At 36.8% G+C, this 15,054-nt stretch overlaps 1 protein-coding gene across 4 annotated transcripts in view; it reads right to left on the bottom strand.

Annotated features, from left to right (window-relative positions):
• NOL4 (nucleolar protein 4) overlaps positions 1–15,054 on the bottom strand; it is a 183,867-nt gene that overhangs the window by 25,794 nt on the left and 143,019 nt on the right. For 3 of the 4 annotated variants that reach the window (XM_042839931.1, XM_042839932.1, XM_042839933.1), the window contains one exon: positions 9,151–9,264. The exons of the other annotated variant lie outside the window; for it this stretch is intronic. In XM_042839931.1, the coding sequence (XP_042695865.1) occupies positions 9,151–9,264 (114 nt within the window). The remainder of the gene's footprint in view (positions 1–9,150; positions 9,265–15,054) is intronic. 4 annotated transcript variants of the gene reach the window in all.

Here is a 15,054-nt window from a genome sequence, read left to right as displayed (position 1 = left end):
CATCTGCGAATAGCACAACTCCATCCAGCACTGCTGAAATCAGGAATTTTGCCACTGACTTGAAAGGCAGCGGGATTTAAAATTACAATGCATGCTGCTTATTTTCTTCCCCTTGACAATATGGTTGATGCATTGTGGGTAGGAAGCTGAGTTTCCCACTACTGGTACATAATTTGGTCCCTTGACAATAATCCACATGCAGCTAAATGGTGCCTGCATAACATTTTGTGCCTCAGTGGTTAAAGCATATCATTTGCAATCACAAAAGCAAACCATAGCCCAACTCAGAAGTAAAATTATCATTAGGTGGGGAAATGATGGAAGTGTATAAAGCCTGAAATGCAAACTGGTGTGTGGTTATCCAAGGATAGTACAGTCTTCTCACTGATAATTTTGAATACAGATAAAATAGGATAGGTACTGAGATACAGAAATTACTCATGGCCCTATTAAATACCAAATCACAAGCAGGAGACTGAACACAAAATAACTATCAACTATCATTAATACTGCTATTATAAATACGATAATGAAACTATCATTAATACAGTAGGAGGCACTGAACTCTGCAAAGTAAAGTGACTTTGCCTTGTGTAATTTCTAGGATTCCGGTTTCTATCTGGTCGCTTTATATTAAGGGAATTGTCTCTTTCCATTTGTTCTTTTCTGAGGCTCCATAAGCCTCCAATTCTGAAGCAAAAATGACTTCGAGGTGAAATTGTTTAGGTTTTATGGAAATACACCGCAGTGTCCCTCTGCACTGTTGCCACTTCTTGTCAGCATGAATGAAGCATCTTTCCTTTCCCATCCTCTAGAGAAAATTAGGCTCCATGAAACCCAAGAGGTAGGGCACCTCCTCCACCTCTTACAAGGATTAGAGCTGGTGTGCTCTTCCTGCATACTGAACAACTGTGGCAAGGACTCAGTCTCCCTGAAATAAGACGACCTCCTTGTGCTTGCTGTATTTGTAGCTTTCTGTCACAGAAGCTCTGCATCAAAGGGCATGGTCCAGCTCTCCATTGGGAGACAGGGAGACATTTCTGCATAACTCCTTTTTATGTTACTAATATTGTCCAATCTGCCCTGGATATGAAAACAGGCAGTATAAATAACAGAATAACAGAATTAATACAGCATTTAAGAGCTGTACTCTTTGTCTCTTCCTTCCTCCTTCAAGTCATAGTAGCCATTCATCAGGAAGGAGTATACACACTGACACAAATATCCTCCTTCCTTCTTTCCTACTGTTTGAATTGTAATACAGGAAATACCTGCTCATTGTCAAGATTGAGAGGCTGTGAATTTGTGGCAAAGATGAAACAAATTCTGTCCTCAAATATGAAGATTTAAAGACCTTTTCCCCCTCATTGCCGAACGCCACATACAGTAGTCCTGAAATGAAGGTCCATGCCCTCCCTGCAATTCAAGTTTTCAATTAGTTTTTTCTAAAATGGTTTTAGATTTACCTGTAATTTGTCCACCAATAACTTCCTTCCTTTTATACCTGGTCTAAAATAGCTAGGCATTTAGGTTTTTGGGTTTTGTTAATAAACTATACTTGAAGAGTCTTTCTTTAGGTCAACCCCCTTGTTACAGGTACAGAAACAACAACAGATATTGTATGGAAGTATATCATTAATACGTCCTAACAAGTCTCTATGTCTTTAAAAATGAACATTAAGGAATTAGATGTAAATGGGATGAAACACAGTATTGGTGGTCTCCATGTATGCATGCATTTATTAATATTCAGACGTATTGCATTTACACAGAACCAGTATCCACTCTGCAACTGGCACTTGTATCAAGCTATTCTATTCAGGTTGCTGCTATGACAACTATCCAGAGGCAAATGTCAGGTCAGCTTCCAGCATATGTGTCTGGGCCATAATTGCTTCGTCAGACACCTAACTGCAACCTACTCCTACTTCTCTAACAGTAAAAACGATATTGTAAAAAATATGAAATGTTGCAATATTCTTAACACTCTATTCATATGCATTGAAAAGTTTAGGTTTCCCTTCTCTTTGTCCCCTAGCCTGGCACAGGGCGTGAGAATACATCTACAGTGCCTGTTTGCAAATTTATATTCATTTACATCTCACTGTAAACCTGGAGTCATCTTATCCTTGGGGGCTGGATATTATCCTCCACTCCATCATGATGATTATTGATATTTCATTTTCCTGACTACAAATGACAGCATTGGGAAAAAAAAAAAATATAGCTGCCCTCTTGATGAAAAGAAAAAAGAATGCATTCAGTATTTATCATGTTATCAGCTACATCATAAAGAACTACTTCATAGCATCATAGTGCACCCAAGTGACTTACTCTTATCAACTTGAAAAATTCAAATAATCGAAGACTCTTTTACTGAGTTTAGCTTTTATAATTAAACTGATGACTTCTATAAACCCCAGACAATCTTCCACATATTTATCTTAATCTTATTCTAATTTTATGTTATATTTTTTAACATACCAACTAAGAAAAAACTTTTACTATTATGTTGAGGATACGCAAACTTTTCTGGCATACCAAATAGGGAATGAAATAATGAAAGCAGAGATAAAGTTAAAGAAAGTAATGTTGTAACTGCAGAGTTGTCTCACAGCTATCTCCAAATATGATCTGATGTGAAGAATTAAAGAAAGCCTGCATATAATTGGTTTGTTCAGTGGAAGGGTAATTGTCTTCCATGTGCACATGAAGATGTACACATATCCCAGTAGTCTCATTTTTTTACCTCTCATTTGCCTTGTAGGCAGTGATAACAAATAGCTAAATTAAATCAAACAAAACCAATTATGTATTTTACAAGAAAAATTTTATCCAGATTTCTATGTGCAGTGAAGGTATGAGGCCATCACCTTGGTCAGGCTGTAAAATTGTCTCACTTTTGTTGATTTCAGCTACTCTCTGGAATGAAATTTCACTGTAGTCCTTGAATTCAGATTTTTAAAAATGACAATGCAGAATTCTTTTTCTTAACATGTATGTTCTATGAAATACTGCCTGTCAAGCACTCTGTAGAGAGTCTACTAATTAAAAACCTCAAATTTTGGCTGAGAAATGCTTTTGTTAGGATGGGAGATATGTAAGGTAACTTTCATTTTCCTCTGAGCTTAACCTCTCTTTTATCTCAACTTGCCATTTGCTGTGTAACTAAGAATCCTACATTGAAATCCTATTACTTAAGGCATAAGGCTGAAAGAAGTCCATGTAGATCACTTTTTTAGCTACTCAAAAACTTCTGCATGCTAAAGTAGCATTTCCATAACACTAGTCACTGAAATGGAGGTCAAACTGCTAGAATAACGTGAATTGAATTGAGATAGAATCCCATCCACTGGCTTCGCAGTCATATGTGACTTCCATTCTACCTACAAACATAGTAATGAATTCTTAAGGGTCCAGATTCCTATGCAATACCAATCACCATGATGCTGCTGAAGCTATCTCAATTTTTTTTTTTAAATGATCTGGCTATCTATGTGTAGATAATAATATTCTGTAATTCAGTTCTTCTACTTTCTGCTATTTATCCTCCCTCCTAGATGCTCATATTTTGTTTTGATGTTCAAAACTTTACTTCAATTATAAGGATAATGTTTGTTCATAAGTTTTGCAACATAACAGCATGCAAAATATTATTTCTAAGGAAGAAAACAATGAAACATAAGGCAGCTGTTGTAAAAAAATAACATGTCCAAATATATGTGAAGGCTTTTTTTTTTGTTGCTGTTGTTTTAAATTTGCTTTTCCAATGGAAGATTTCAACTAGAATAAATAAAAGAGCAAGTGCTCCAACATAGAATCATAGAATTGCTAAGGTTAGAAAAGACCTTAAAGATCATGAAATCCAAATGCAACTTAACTATGCTACTCCATCCGCTAAATCATGTCCCTGAGCACCACTTCCAAATGGTTTTTAAACTTATCCAGGAATGGTGACTCAACATGCACATATTAACTTTCATAAACTACTATTTTCCTTTAGATCTTCCCTTGGAAAATTTTCCTTGGTCTTTCTGATTTCAGAAAAGATGGTAACAACATTAATCCACCTCCACTTTCCACGCATAACTCAGTCCAGCTCTGCTTGAGACTGTCTTAAGGTGAGGGTTCACGAAAACTACACCACAAAAATAACTTTTCTGAAGAAGCTGAGACTGACAGCAGTTTGGCTCCTAATGCAATATTTCAGTTTCTCTGACTGACAAGAAGCAGAGCCACAGAGCTTAAGGTTCCTGTAACAGCCACTCACAGAAGAGGCACCCAGGCTCCATTTGCTGCCCAGGACAGCAACGGCCAGATGGCTTTAACAGAACTTCTATTTATTTAATCACTCTCCTTTTGTCCAACCAAGACTATTTGGTTCTGCAAAGTAAGAGACACAATAAAAGAAGTCATCCTGTTCACAGTATGTAATGAATGCATGTAAAAGGGGTGTACCTCAGCTCTATTTAATGCTTTGCAAAACTCCCTTGTTGATGTTAGTCCTTAAGGTTCACTTCAGAGTAACTGGTTCATAGTGAATATTGCTAGAGTTGTAATGAGGATCTTGAAAGATTAGTCCAGGGGCATCACTCAGAACCAAAACAAACCATTAGGATTCAGATAATATTTCTTCTGTCATTGACTTGAAGCATGTAATAAGAGGATTACCTAACTATTGTTCCCACATTTTGGTCATCTCTGAAGAAAACGCCCACAAAATGCAAGACTGGAATCATCCTGTTTTAGAATCTGGACTCTACAAAGGTGAACTGCAGAGCAACGCAAAAGCTCTTCATTACTTTTGCACCCAATTTCTCATCTGGGTGATAGAAAGATCAACAAACCCAGGCCAGTGAGTGTGGACATTCCACTCTTGGGCAGTATTATCAGCAAACCTATATACTTTGAATAGGTAAATCTACCAAACTTGTGCAGTGGAATAAATTATTTTAAATACTAGTCAGAAATAAAAAATGGAAGAACAGAACTTTTCCATCAGGTAACATTTCCAGTATGGGACTTCTCAGCACTTAGATCATAAGCCAACAAACAGAGCTTGAACTCAAAATAATGGAAGCGCACTGAAGCTAAAGAGAGTACTTGAGAAACACCTAACACAACAGACAGACGAAGGTACTATCTTCCAAGTTCCTGTGATCTAGTAAACGTGTTTATATTCCTTACAGAGAAGTCTCAGAAAGTGACAATGTCTTCAGTGTTACTCTTTGAAAGGTACTAGTTTTCCTTACAAACAAGATCACTTTGTTTCCAATTAGGAAATAACTGGTCATTAAAAAAATAAACAACAAATTTTGAAAACAAGTAATTAATGCTAGCGAGACCAGCTTGCATAAACCTATTTTTAAATTTGGATTTTCGCAGGCAGAAATTTTCTGCACTTAAAGTTTCCATTGCTTTGGTTTTTAAGCTGGTTATTTTTCCTGAGTGAAAACTGGTGTATTTTTTTATCAAGTCACTAGTACTATATGCAAAGCCATATTTTAATTCAGAAAGTTGCATTATTTTACGAAAGCACAGACTTACAGTAGGGATTTATATTCAACATACTCAGAGCTTCCTGCTAAGAGACTGTTGTGTAAGAGAAGCAGTGGTAAAACAGAGGAGAGGAAAGAGCAAATAAAGAGAGCTCAGGAAGCTGCTGAAATTGCATCTCAATTTCAGGACTGAATATCAGAGTTGTGTTCATTACACGATGTTTCCAGTCACCCTTTCAGTGGCAAGGTGTCCTTGAGCTATTTGAACGAGGCAAAGAATGTGACAGGGGACTAACATCAACCCTATGTACCAGTGGAGGTGGTTTTATTCAGTGGTGACATTATACCGCTTCTAAACACGTACCACTCACTGCACAGACCCTGCAAGACAGAGGTAATAAACCTGAGGCAAGCACTTCTTAGCAGCATAAATACAGAGACATTTTCTGTATAGCTGGAGAGAGAATGAGCAAGTGTGAGAACATGAGAATGAGTACAGAAGGAAGAGTGACTGGGACCTTCCAGTATTCATTCTGGTTTGCTAACAGATTTGATTGATCAAATTACTGTTTCCTTATAAAGACTGCCATGCATATGCATTATTTTCTATCTGTATATTACATATTTCTATATATCTTTTCAGTATCTATAGAAGAGTTATAAGAAGAAAGAGAAAAGACTTTTTAGCAGGGTTTGTTGTGATAGGACAAAGGGAAATGATTTCAAACTAGAAGAGGGGAGATTTAGATTGAATATAAAGAAGACATTTTTTACAATAAGGGTGGTGAGGAACAGCTTGCCCAGAGAGATGGTGAATGCCCCATCCCTGGAGACACTCAAGGTTAGGCTGGACAGGGTTCTGAGCAATCTGATGTAGCTGTATGTTTCCCTGTTCATTGCAGGGGAGTTGGAGAAGGTGGCCTTTAAAGGTCCCTTCCAACTCTAAGGATTCTGTGACTGTACCTACAGAAGTACATTTGCCATATTCTGAAAAAATACTTCAGAAAACTATCCATAAAATGCATATGCATGTTTGTATCTTCTGAGAAGATGGTGATGGTATTCAAATTACATCTAGCTCTGAGGCAGACTGACACCTTTGGGGAAAAAAAGGCAGATTTCACCATGCTGCATGCACAGTGCACATAAAGCATCTTTAATGCAATGCTTCTACTCGCATCTGAGTGGAAGTGCTGGAGGAGTGCTCTTACCAAGTCCTCTTAATGATCTATTTTCCAGAATCATCTAACATCTGTTCCCTGATAGAAAGTCTCCTGATAAAATTTATCAAATGGTAGTTTCCATTATCTACAGTTTATTTCCCCTTTCCTCCTCCCAAATTTCCACTGAAGCCTGAGTGCACTTCATTTGTTTAATGCCTAACTTTGGGAATATACATTCAAAAAGGAAAAGCAGAGCCATGTTAAGAGGAAGATAAATTTCTTTTTGTTTGCCTTATTTTGGTTTTGGTTTGTGTTTTTAAATTGACTTTGTTTTAATTTTTAAATTTGTTTTTGTTTTCAAAGCTACAGAACAGTAAAAAAAGATGGAAGATGAACTCAATTTTCTCAACCTTATTCTGTTTAAGAAAAAAAAAACATTGAAAATATTTCATTTTGGATATATGTAAGAAAGGCAAATAAAGTATAAAAGTAAATAAAAAGTAAAAATAAGAAAAAATAAGAAGAGAAGGATAAAGTCCTTTTATCTATGAATCATTTTCTCCAGATACAGGCTCACTTCCCATCTCAGCATGAGAGTACAGTTCCTTATGTTAAATATTCCACTAAGAAATATTCCAGAATACTTTCCTCTCAATCTACTTTATTAATGTTATGTATTTGGAATAAATAACTACAGTTCAATGGAACTGGGGCTAGAACCAAGGTTTTCTACTTCTCTAATTAGTGTCCTAACTCTTCACCCTCCTAGGGTAAACTTCTTACTGTAGGTTTCATGAAGCTACCAATAGACATTCCTATAGTTTTTTTTTTTTTCCAGAAAAAAAAATATTCAGTACATTTATCCTAAATTCATGAATAGTTTTGATAGCAACATCCCACATCAAATGAGCTAATTTACTGCTTATTAAATAAAGTATCTGGTGATAGCCCTAACCACAATACTTAGCTACTTTAACATCACTTTGGAAGCAAGATGATCAGTTCAGAGCTGTTCTGCCTACAAATATTGAATTCTAAATTGAAAGAAAAGAACCAGCTCACCCCTTAATAAAAATTGTTACCAAATCCTTCAGTAACACCACAAATTAAAGAAAGAAAAATCCTATTAATAGCTTTCTGACTTCCAGCTACAGCTTTTAAAATGTGCTTATTTCAGCAGCTCTCTGGCTCCTTGGGGAGTACTGTGGGATTTAAATCACTTGAAAACTCTGCCTCACTCTGGATGGACTGAGGAATTGAACCACTCTATTTATGATTATTGAGGTCAGGTTAGTCTCTAGACAGTGCAATGAAAATAGATGATATTTGCACAAGTCTTTTATCAGCCTCCTTGGGGCAAGCATGTTGATTCTGTAGCTTTTTTGTTGTTGTTGTTCCTGACAAATGAGGGAAAATAGACAGTATATAAAATCTGCACAATCTGAATGAGCAGTAAGCTGCACTTGACATTACACTACTTTGACATTCTATGGGATTTGTAAACCTTAATATAAATATATGGCATTATTGAAAATACTAAAAAAAATTTTAAGAACAAAAGGACATATCACTATCAACTCTCACATCTGAAGTTATCAATAATCTAAGCATAGTACTAAGAATCCTTTATTCAGCTAGGGCAGGACCTGGGGGAAATAAATGGACTGAAATGGACAGTGTAAAGGAAACTCTTCTTTCAAGCACTGCATTCTGCAAAAAAAAGTTCACCTACCATAACAGAAGCATATTTCAGAAAGAGCAGGGATATTACTTGGACTGGGCTTTCTGATAGTTATGAAGAGAAATAAAGACTAGAACGGTTTTTGCAATAAAAATGCTAGACATCCACTGTATCCTTGGAACAACTAAATAATCAAAACCTAAAGTGAGTTATGAGCTTGAATTTTAAGTGTTGAAGGAAAACAAGCAATTCTCAGCAATTTAAAAATAATGATATCCTATCACACACTATAAAAGCTGAAAATATGCATATGAAAAAAATAAACATTGATATGAGATTAGAACACTCACCAAGTCATTTGATAGCTTTCTTTTTATGTATATTCCAGTAACTTTTCTGTTGTAAGTAAATAGGTATTTTCAGAAACTTACAGAATTGCACATTGCACTTAAAAATACACACAAAAATTGGAAAGGGAGTATGCTCACAGTAAGCAGTTTGACTCACGTATGCAAGCACTGTTTCTGATATTTATGTAACACACACACTACATGTTCTGCTACTTATAACTCTAGCAGGCAGCCTGTACGCTATGTCCTCAAAATCTAGAGCTATTAAAAAGCAAATATGCAGCCTTATCCAGCTGAACGTTATAACTGTGCTAGGCACCCTCATGCTTCTCATGTACGTATAAACAAAGGCATTAGAGAGGTGCAGCTTCTGCACCACGCTTCATCACGACTGTCAGTTGAAATGAGCTGAGTGCATCGATCAATATGGATGTGGAAGACCCCGAAGAACACAGTACCTGCTGTCTATCCAACCGCATCCTTTTTGCAGCATTTCTGCTTTCACTCTCACAGGCGGAAGCCAGGATACTCTCTGCAACTGCTGAAGTAAGGTGTGAGGGAATAGGTCGTGACTATGAGAGAAAAAAAGAAACACAGAAATTATTTCTAGCCTGATCCACGACATCCTCATTAAAGCTCACAGTGCTGTCACCTAGGCAGGAAGATCGTTCATTGAAATGTAGTTTATACCAACAAAACAGGGAAATGGAACTCGCAAAGATGAAAAATGAAACTAGTTAGATGCTAAAGCTGCAGCTGATTGGCATACCCATGAGAAGCCCTTTCCCCCCACAGCTCTATTGTCCGGTGCGCTCAGTCTGCCTCATTACGCTGTACTTTGCACAGACAGTGGCATATTCTCTGTGTTCCAGCAGCACTCCGGCCGTCTGATTGTTGGTAAGAAAGCCAAACGGCTTTTATCCTGTACAGCATGTGACGGAGACGAGTAGTGGCTTTTTATAGTCATAAAACCCAAAACAAAACAAAAAACCCGGAGTGACTGGGGCTAAGGCATCACTCAGAACAGATTGTCAGAACATTTTGGAGCAGTCTCAATCTGTAGTATGTGAATATTTGCATTCCTTACTGCAACATGACTGATGTGATTAAAATGACTTCTAAAAAAATCTGTTTTCCTCTCGATATTGTCATCCTTCTAACTATGTAGATATTTTGTGGTTTAACTAGATATAGTTCATAATCCACAAACAAAACCCCTTGTTACTAATTTCATAGAATTTACATACTTTAGGTAAAAGGTGCAATGAATCACAAAAAAAAAAAAAACCAAAACCCTAAACACAAAAGAATGCTAAAATCTGTTTTAGCTCAGTCATGAATTCCAGTATGATCTTCCCTACCCCTTTGTCAATAAGACTGCTTACATGTATTTTTCCTAATTACATCCACAGCAACTAAGAGATGAGGCTAACAATAAAACTAGTTATATGTTTGTTAGTATATAAAGATATAGTTGAACTATAAAGAAATGAAGAAAATTAGGACAACATCCCAGACACTGTTATATACAAGTGCAACTATGAAAGTAATGCCTTCTATTTTATTATATTTGCCCACAGTGTCAGAAGCAGAGGTTGGTGTTATTGCAGTAGAGGCTAAACCTCTCCACCAGTATTCCGTTACATGTTGTTGCTGTGTGGCAGGTGGCAGCAAAGAGGCAGTCTGACACAATGGTGTCTGACATGGAAGAGCGTATGAAGCCCAGGTGTGTCACTGAATTCCTCCATGTGGGAAAAATTGTACACATTGACTGTCATCAACACAGAATGTTTATGGAGACCAAATAGTGGATGTGAGCACAGTGAGGGGTGGGTGGTGTGTTTCAGCAGTGGTGGCAGTGATGTAAAGGACAAGCCACAGACCAGGTGACCATGCAGAGCTGTCACACTGCGAAACAAAGAGTGTCTTGATCAGCTCATTCACACAAATTAGCTAATGATGGTGGCTGTGGTAAGAAATAGTTTTTTGTTCTTGATTTGTCAAATGCTGTTACTGTGCTCTTTGTATCTGTTGTTGTTTCTATGGAAATAAATAGGAGGCATTACTTTTGGAGTGACCTATGTACATAAACATAAGTGCATTCCAGACATTACAGTTTACTGGACCTTATTCTGAACTTCTGTAAATTTTCAAAGCTTCACTGAACTCAAGTGAACTGTGTGAATTTATAGCTACTGGGAAATCAGCCATATGTGGTTTGGGGGATTTTTTTTGTTTCTTAGTTGTTTTGTTTTTTATTGGGCTGGGCTGCATGCGTGGTTTTTCTTGGGTGGTTCTTGTGGTTTGATTGGGTTTTTCTTTTCTTATTAAAAAAAAGCATGAACCTACTGTGAAATGTCACTGAGTTTTAGAAGCAGATTTTGAAGTACACTGTTCAGTTTTTATATAACCTCCGTGATTCTGAGATCATATTGACACAACAGATTTTATGGTTTTCACACTATTCCAGAAACTGTGAGGAGACCACGACTACATTTTTACCTTTAAAAATTTAAATCAATTTATTGACTTTGAATGTGCTCTGCAGAATGTCATTTTATCATCTCATTCTCTACGTTCTCCAATGCACAGAACCGCAGTCAGTTGGGGACCAGTGGCTGAACTAGCTTTTAAAAATAGAGAAGGATTTGTGGGCCTCCATCTCTAGTGCTCTTGACTTAATTCTCCACATTCATACAAGAGGAAACTCTCTAGCACCTGATATGGCTGTGCCAGAAAGATAATTAGAGGCAGCAATACTACAATAAAATATATGATTTGGGTTTACTCAATGAAACAAACCTACTGAATTTGGTTGCAGTTTGAACAGCAATGCATTCCCATGCATTGAAAATAAATCATTCTAAGAGATGAGGGACAGTACTGCTAAAACCTGGTGTCATTACAAGGTTAGCATCACAGCAAATACAGCCATCTTCCTCAGAGCTTCAGAGGAGGGAGTAAGCCTTCGAATGAGGTTTTCATTGACAAAGCATAAATATTTTTCTTCCTTAGAACTGTGCTGATCTCATGGTGATCTAAATATCACATCATTTAACCACACTAAATCCCTCTCTGTATTTGGTGGCCAAGTGTCCTCTACATGCCACTTTTCTGCATATGTTGAAGATGCATGGAAGTCTCAGTGTGCTCCTCCAGTAGTAGGTTCCTGAAAAATGCTATGTAAACATCTGGCTCATTCCTCCATCTATTCTTAAAGCTCAGAGCTATAAAGCTACATAAACATCAACAGATATTCAGAAGGTGATGTAAGAACTAAAAAAAGTAACATTCTGTCCAAAAAGCCAAGTGAATTCATGTTCCCCAGATTATTTATGGGAGAGAATAGGTTTATTAGAATGTTAAAAATAATGAATCACCATTATAATCAAGCAGTCACCTGTTTTTCCTCTAAAAATGATTGTAGCAGGTATATTCACCACTGAAACACTGCTCAAAAGTTAATAGCTGGGAAAATGAGGAAGTCTCCAGGGTAATTGAGTATCTTCCTCTTGAAACATCTATTAACCCACAATTTCTCACACATCACCACAGCCAGTTGTTGATATGCTCATGCCAAGAACTATCTAGAATAAACCTTCAGGAGAACATGAATGCACGGTTGAGTCACTCGAGCAGTAAAATACTGTAACAAAGCACAGCAGAAAAACGGTCTGATTAAGGTTTGGGCTCCATCAACTCAACTTAGTCAGAGTCCTGGTCTGGCATTGATTGAGAAGGTGACTGTCACTAACAGAAGAACTGTTAAAAAGATTTGCTGTTCCATGAAATGCCATACCTGTGAAATGTCAAAAAGATCAATTTCAAAAAGCCTTGCCTAAGAGGAAAAAAACACTTTGAAATAATCTTTCTTCTTACACATATTTTTTCTGATTTCTAAATAAACTGAAGTCATTGCAGCATCTCCTAAGCTCAGAGGCCCCTTCTGCCTTAGTTTAACTTCCTCTTCAATACTTCTGATTATTTTTTATCCCTGTCATGATTACCGCTACAAAATCCTTTCAGTAAGATGCTCAAACATCCCAATCTCTGTGGGTCTGCCCATTTCCAACATCCCTGTCTGAGAGTGAGACACAAAGACATAGGGAAACGTGACAAAACCAATGTAATTCCATTCTGCAAAAGAAAGCTGACAGCTCTCAGACAAGCCAGCCTTTTTTTTAGGCTGTCAGGTTCCCCTCAGCATGGCTCAGTGCTGTTTCACACAATTCTTTTGTTTCTATATGGAATCTAACAAACTGCTATGTTTCAAATGTACATTCCTGGTATAAATCTACCAATTACAGATATAACAGAGGGACTATTTCAGTCTAAACCACTAGGAGCAGTATGTTCACCTGAAAGAATTTTTGATCAGCTGTTTGTTGCCTATAGTTGGAGAACTTTTGGCTCTGAAGTTACTACCTATATATTTGCTGTTAGGTCCAGTAATTTCTTACAAGCAAAAGGAAGTTGGTCTAGTTACTCTTGCACATATTACACCGGCCTGACTCAGTTCTGAAAAAAATCAGCTACCAATTCTGTCAGATAACAGGCACATGCATACCTGCTAATGTGCCAGACTTCACAAATTAACATTTCTGCATAAATATTTCCCTGCACTTTAGGTCAGTCAACAACAAAAAGGAGAATCCTGTGGTATAAGACAGTTGCAATCTCATTAATATACAGTTACGTTCTTCCGTTTACAGATACTCTAGCATCTAATATAAATGTGTGAATGAGAACACATTTAAACTACTACTCAAAAACAAAAACATTTTCCAAAGCAATTGGGCATCCACAGGTAAAGGTGAATCCCTAGGATACCTCACTAGCAGTAATTGATTTTTTCCATAGGTACCATCAAGCATTTTGAGGTCCTAACACCATGAGTCTCCCTACTGCTCTCCTGCATGTCAGCTGTTTGTGTACGCATTATGTTCATTGCCAGAATCAAATATTATGCCACAAACCTTTCATAATAACATATTATAATCTAACACATTCTATTAGAATCTCTAATATATATAATAGAAATAAGCAATCTCTAATTAGCAGTTTTTCATAGAAAACATCCAAAATATGCAGGGCGTGCATTATCTTCAAAAGGGTTTTTTTAGTCAGTATAATGTAGTTAACTGTATGGCACAGAGCTATCCTGCACTGCACAGTTAAAAGGATTCTGAATCCTTTCCTTACAGTATTTTTAAATTCATATAGTAAAGTACAGTACTGCAGCCTTTTGAATGTACTTATATATTTATTTTGGGCAAAACAGTGAAATGTGAACAACTGAACTGGCATTTTAACGATTGCAGCAACTGTTTCAGACTGGGTTTTGATGTATTTTACTCAGTCTTTCAGATTGCAGTGAAGTTGTGATAAATATTCAATTTTAACACCTACTAAGAAATTCCAAAAAACAACTAGAAATATTTTTCTAAAACATTCAGTGATGTTCGCACTGCTTTTTAAAGTTTTCAGCTTTAGAGTACCTTAATTGAAATATTGACTATTGCACAATTCATTATGACAGCACTTAACTATATCCATTTACCCAAACATATCCATATTCCTGCCTGTATGTTAAACAATTGACATTTTTCAACCAATTAATTCTTTCCTGCCTCTGCATCTCCATACGGCCTCATCTTGGCCCAATTATTGAAGAGAGCACTTTAAATGGGGTAGCAGAAAATTTCACTATCTTTTGTGATCAACAGGAATAAGATCTATCTGATTTTATCCACAAAGAGATTTGGTATTTTATCTAACCTAGTTATCTAGGCTCATTTTTCATACCTTTGAAAAGACACACATCTCCAGAAGATGACTCTCAAGATAGCTGGGGATAATTGCTCAAGAGTGTGTCACCTATGGGTTTCATTTATAATTGCTGAGGGAGCCCAAGTCACCTAATTTCTCTAGCACCTTAACTCAGCTAACATAAGAGTGATTGTGACTGCCCTAAATATATCCGGTATTTCAGAGTGACAGGAAGCCATAGAAATCACTGGGCAGAGCTTATTCTTTCTGAGATGGATTTGGATTGAATAGATTAGATTAAGCACTTCAACAGAAAACAGTTTGCTAGTAAAACTCCAGAGGACCAGGAACAAGTGAGTCTGATTTAACATTATTTCCTAGTTCAAACACTTAGAGTCAGGTCACATATTCATGCTACTCACACAAGCCAATTCATCAAGTAGCACTATAGCAGAGGTCATAATATGTCAGTCATAGTACAAGAAAAACTAATCAAGCTGAACATTATTTTCTCCCTTTTTTTTTGCCCCATAAAATAGTGGGCTTTATTCTACACTGGAACTTACAATTTTCCAGTAAGAGACTGAAACTAA

This window comes from Centrocercus urophasianus, unplaced genomic scaffold, assembly GCF_019232065.1.
Source record: "Centrocercus urophasianus isolate 14NV4802_14NV808 unplaced genomic scaffold, USGS_Curo_1.0 seq_11, whole genome shotgun sequence".
NCBI classification, from domain to species: Eukaryota; Metazoa; Chordata; class Aves; order Galliformes; family Phasianidae; genus Centrocercus; species Centrocercus urophasianus.
Note: the sequence above shows the minus strand (reverse complement) of the source record. Positions and strands in the feature narration are given on the sequence as shown.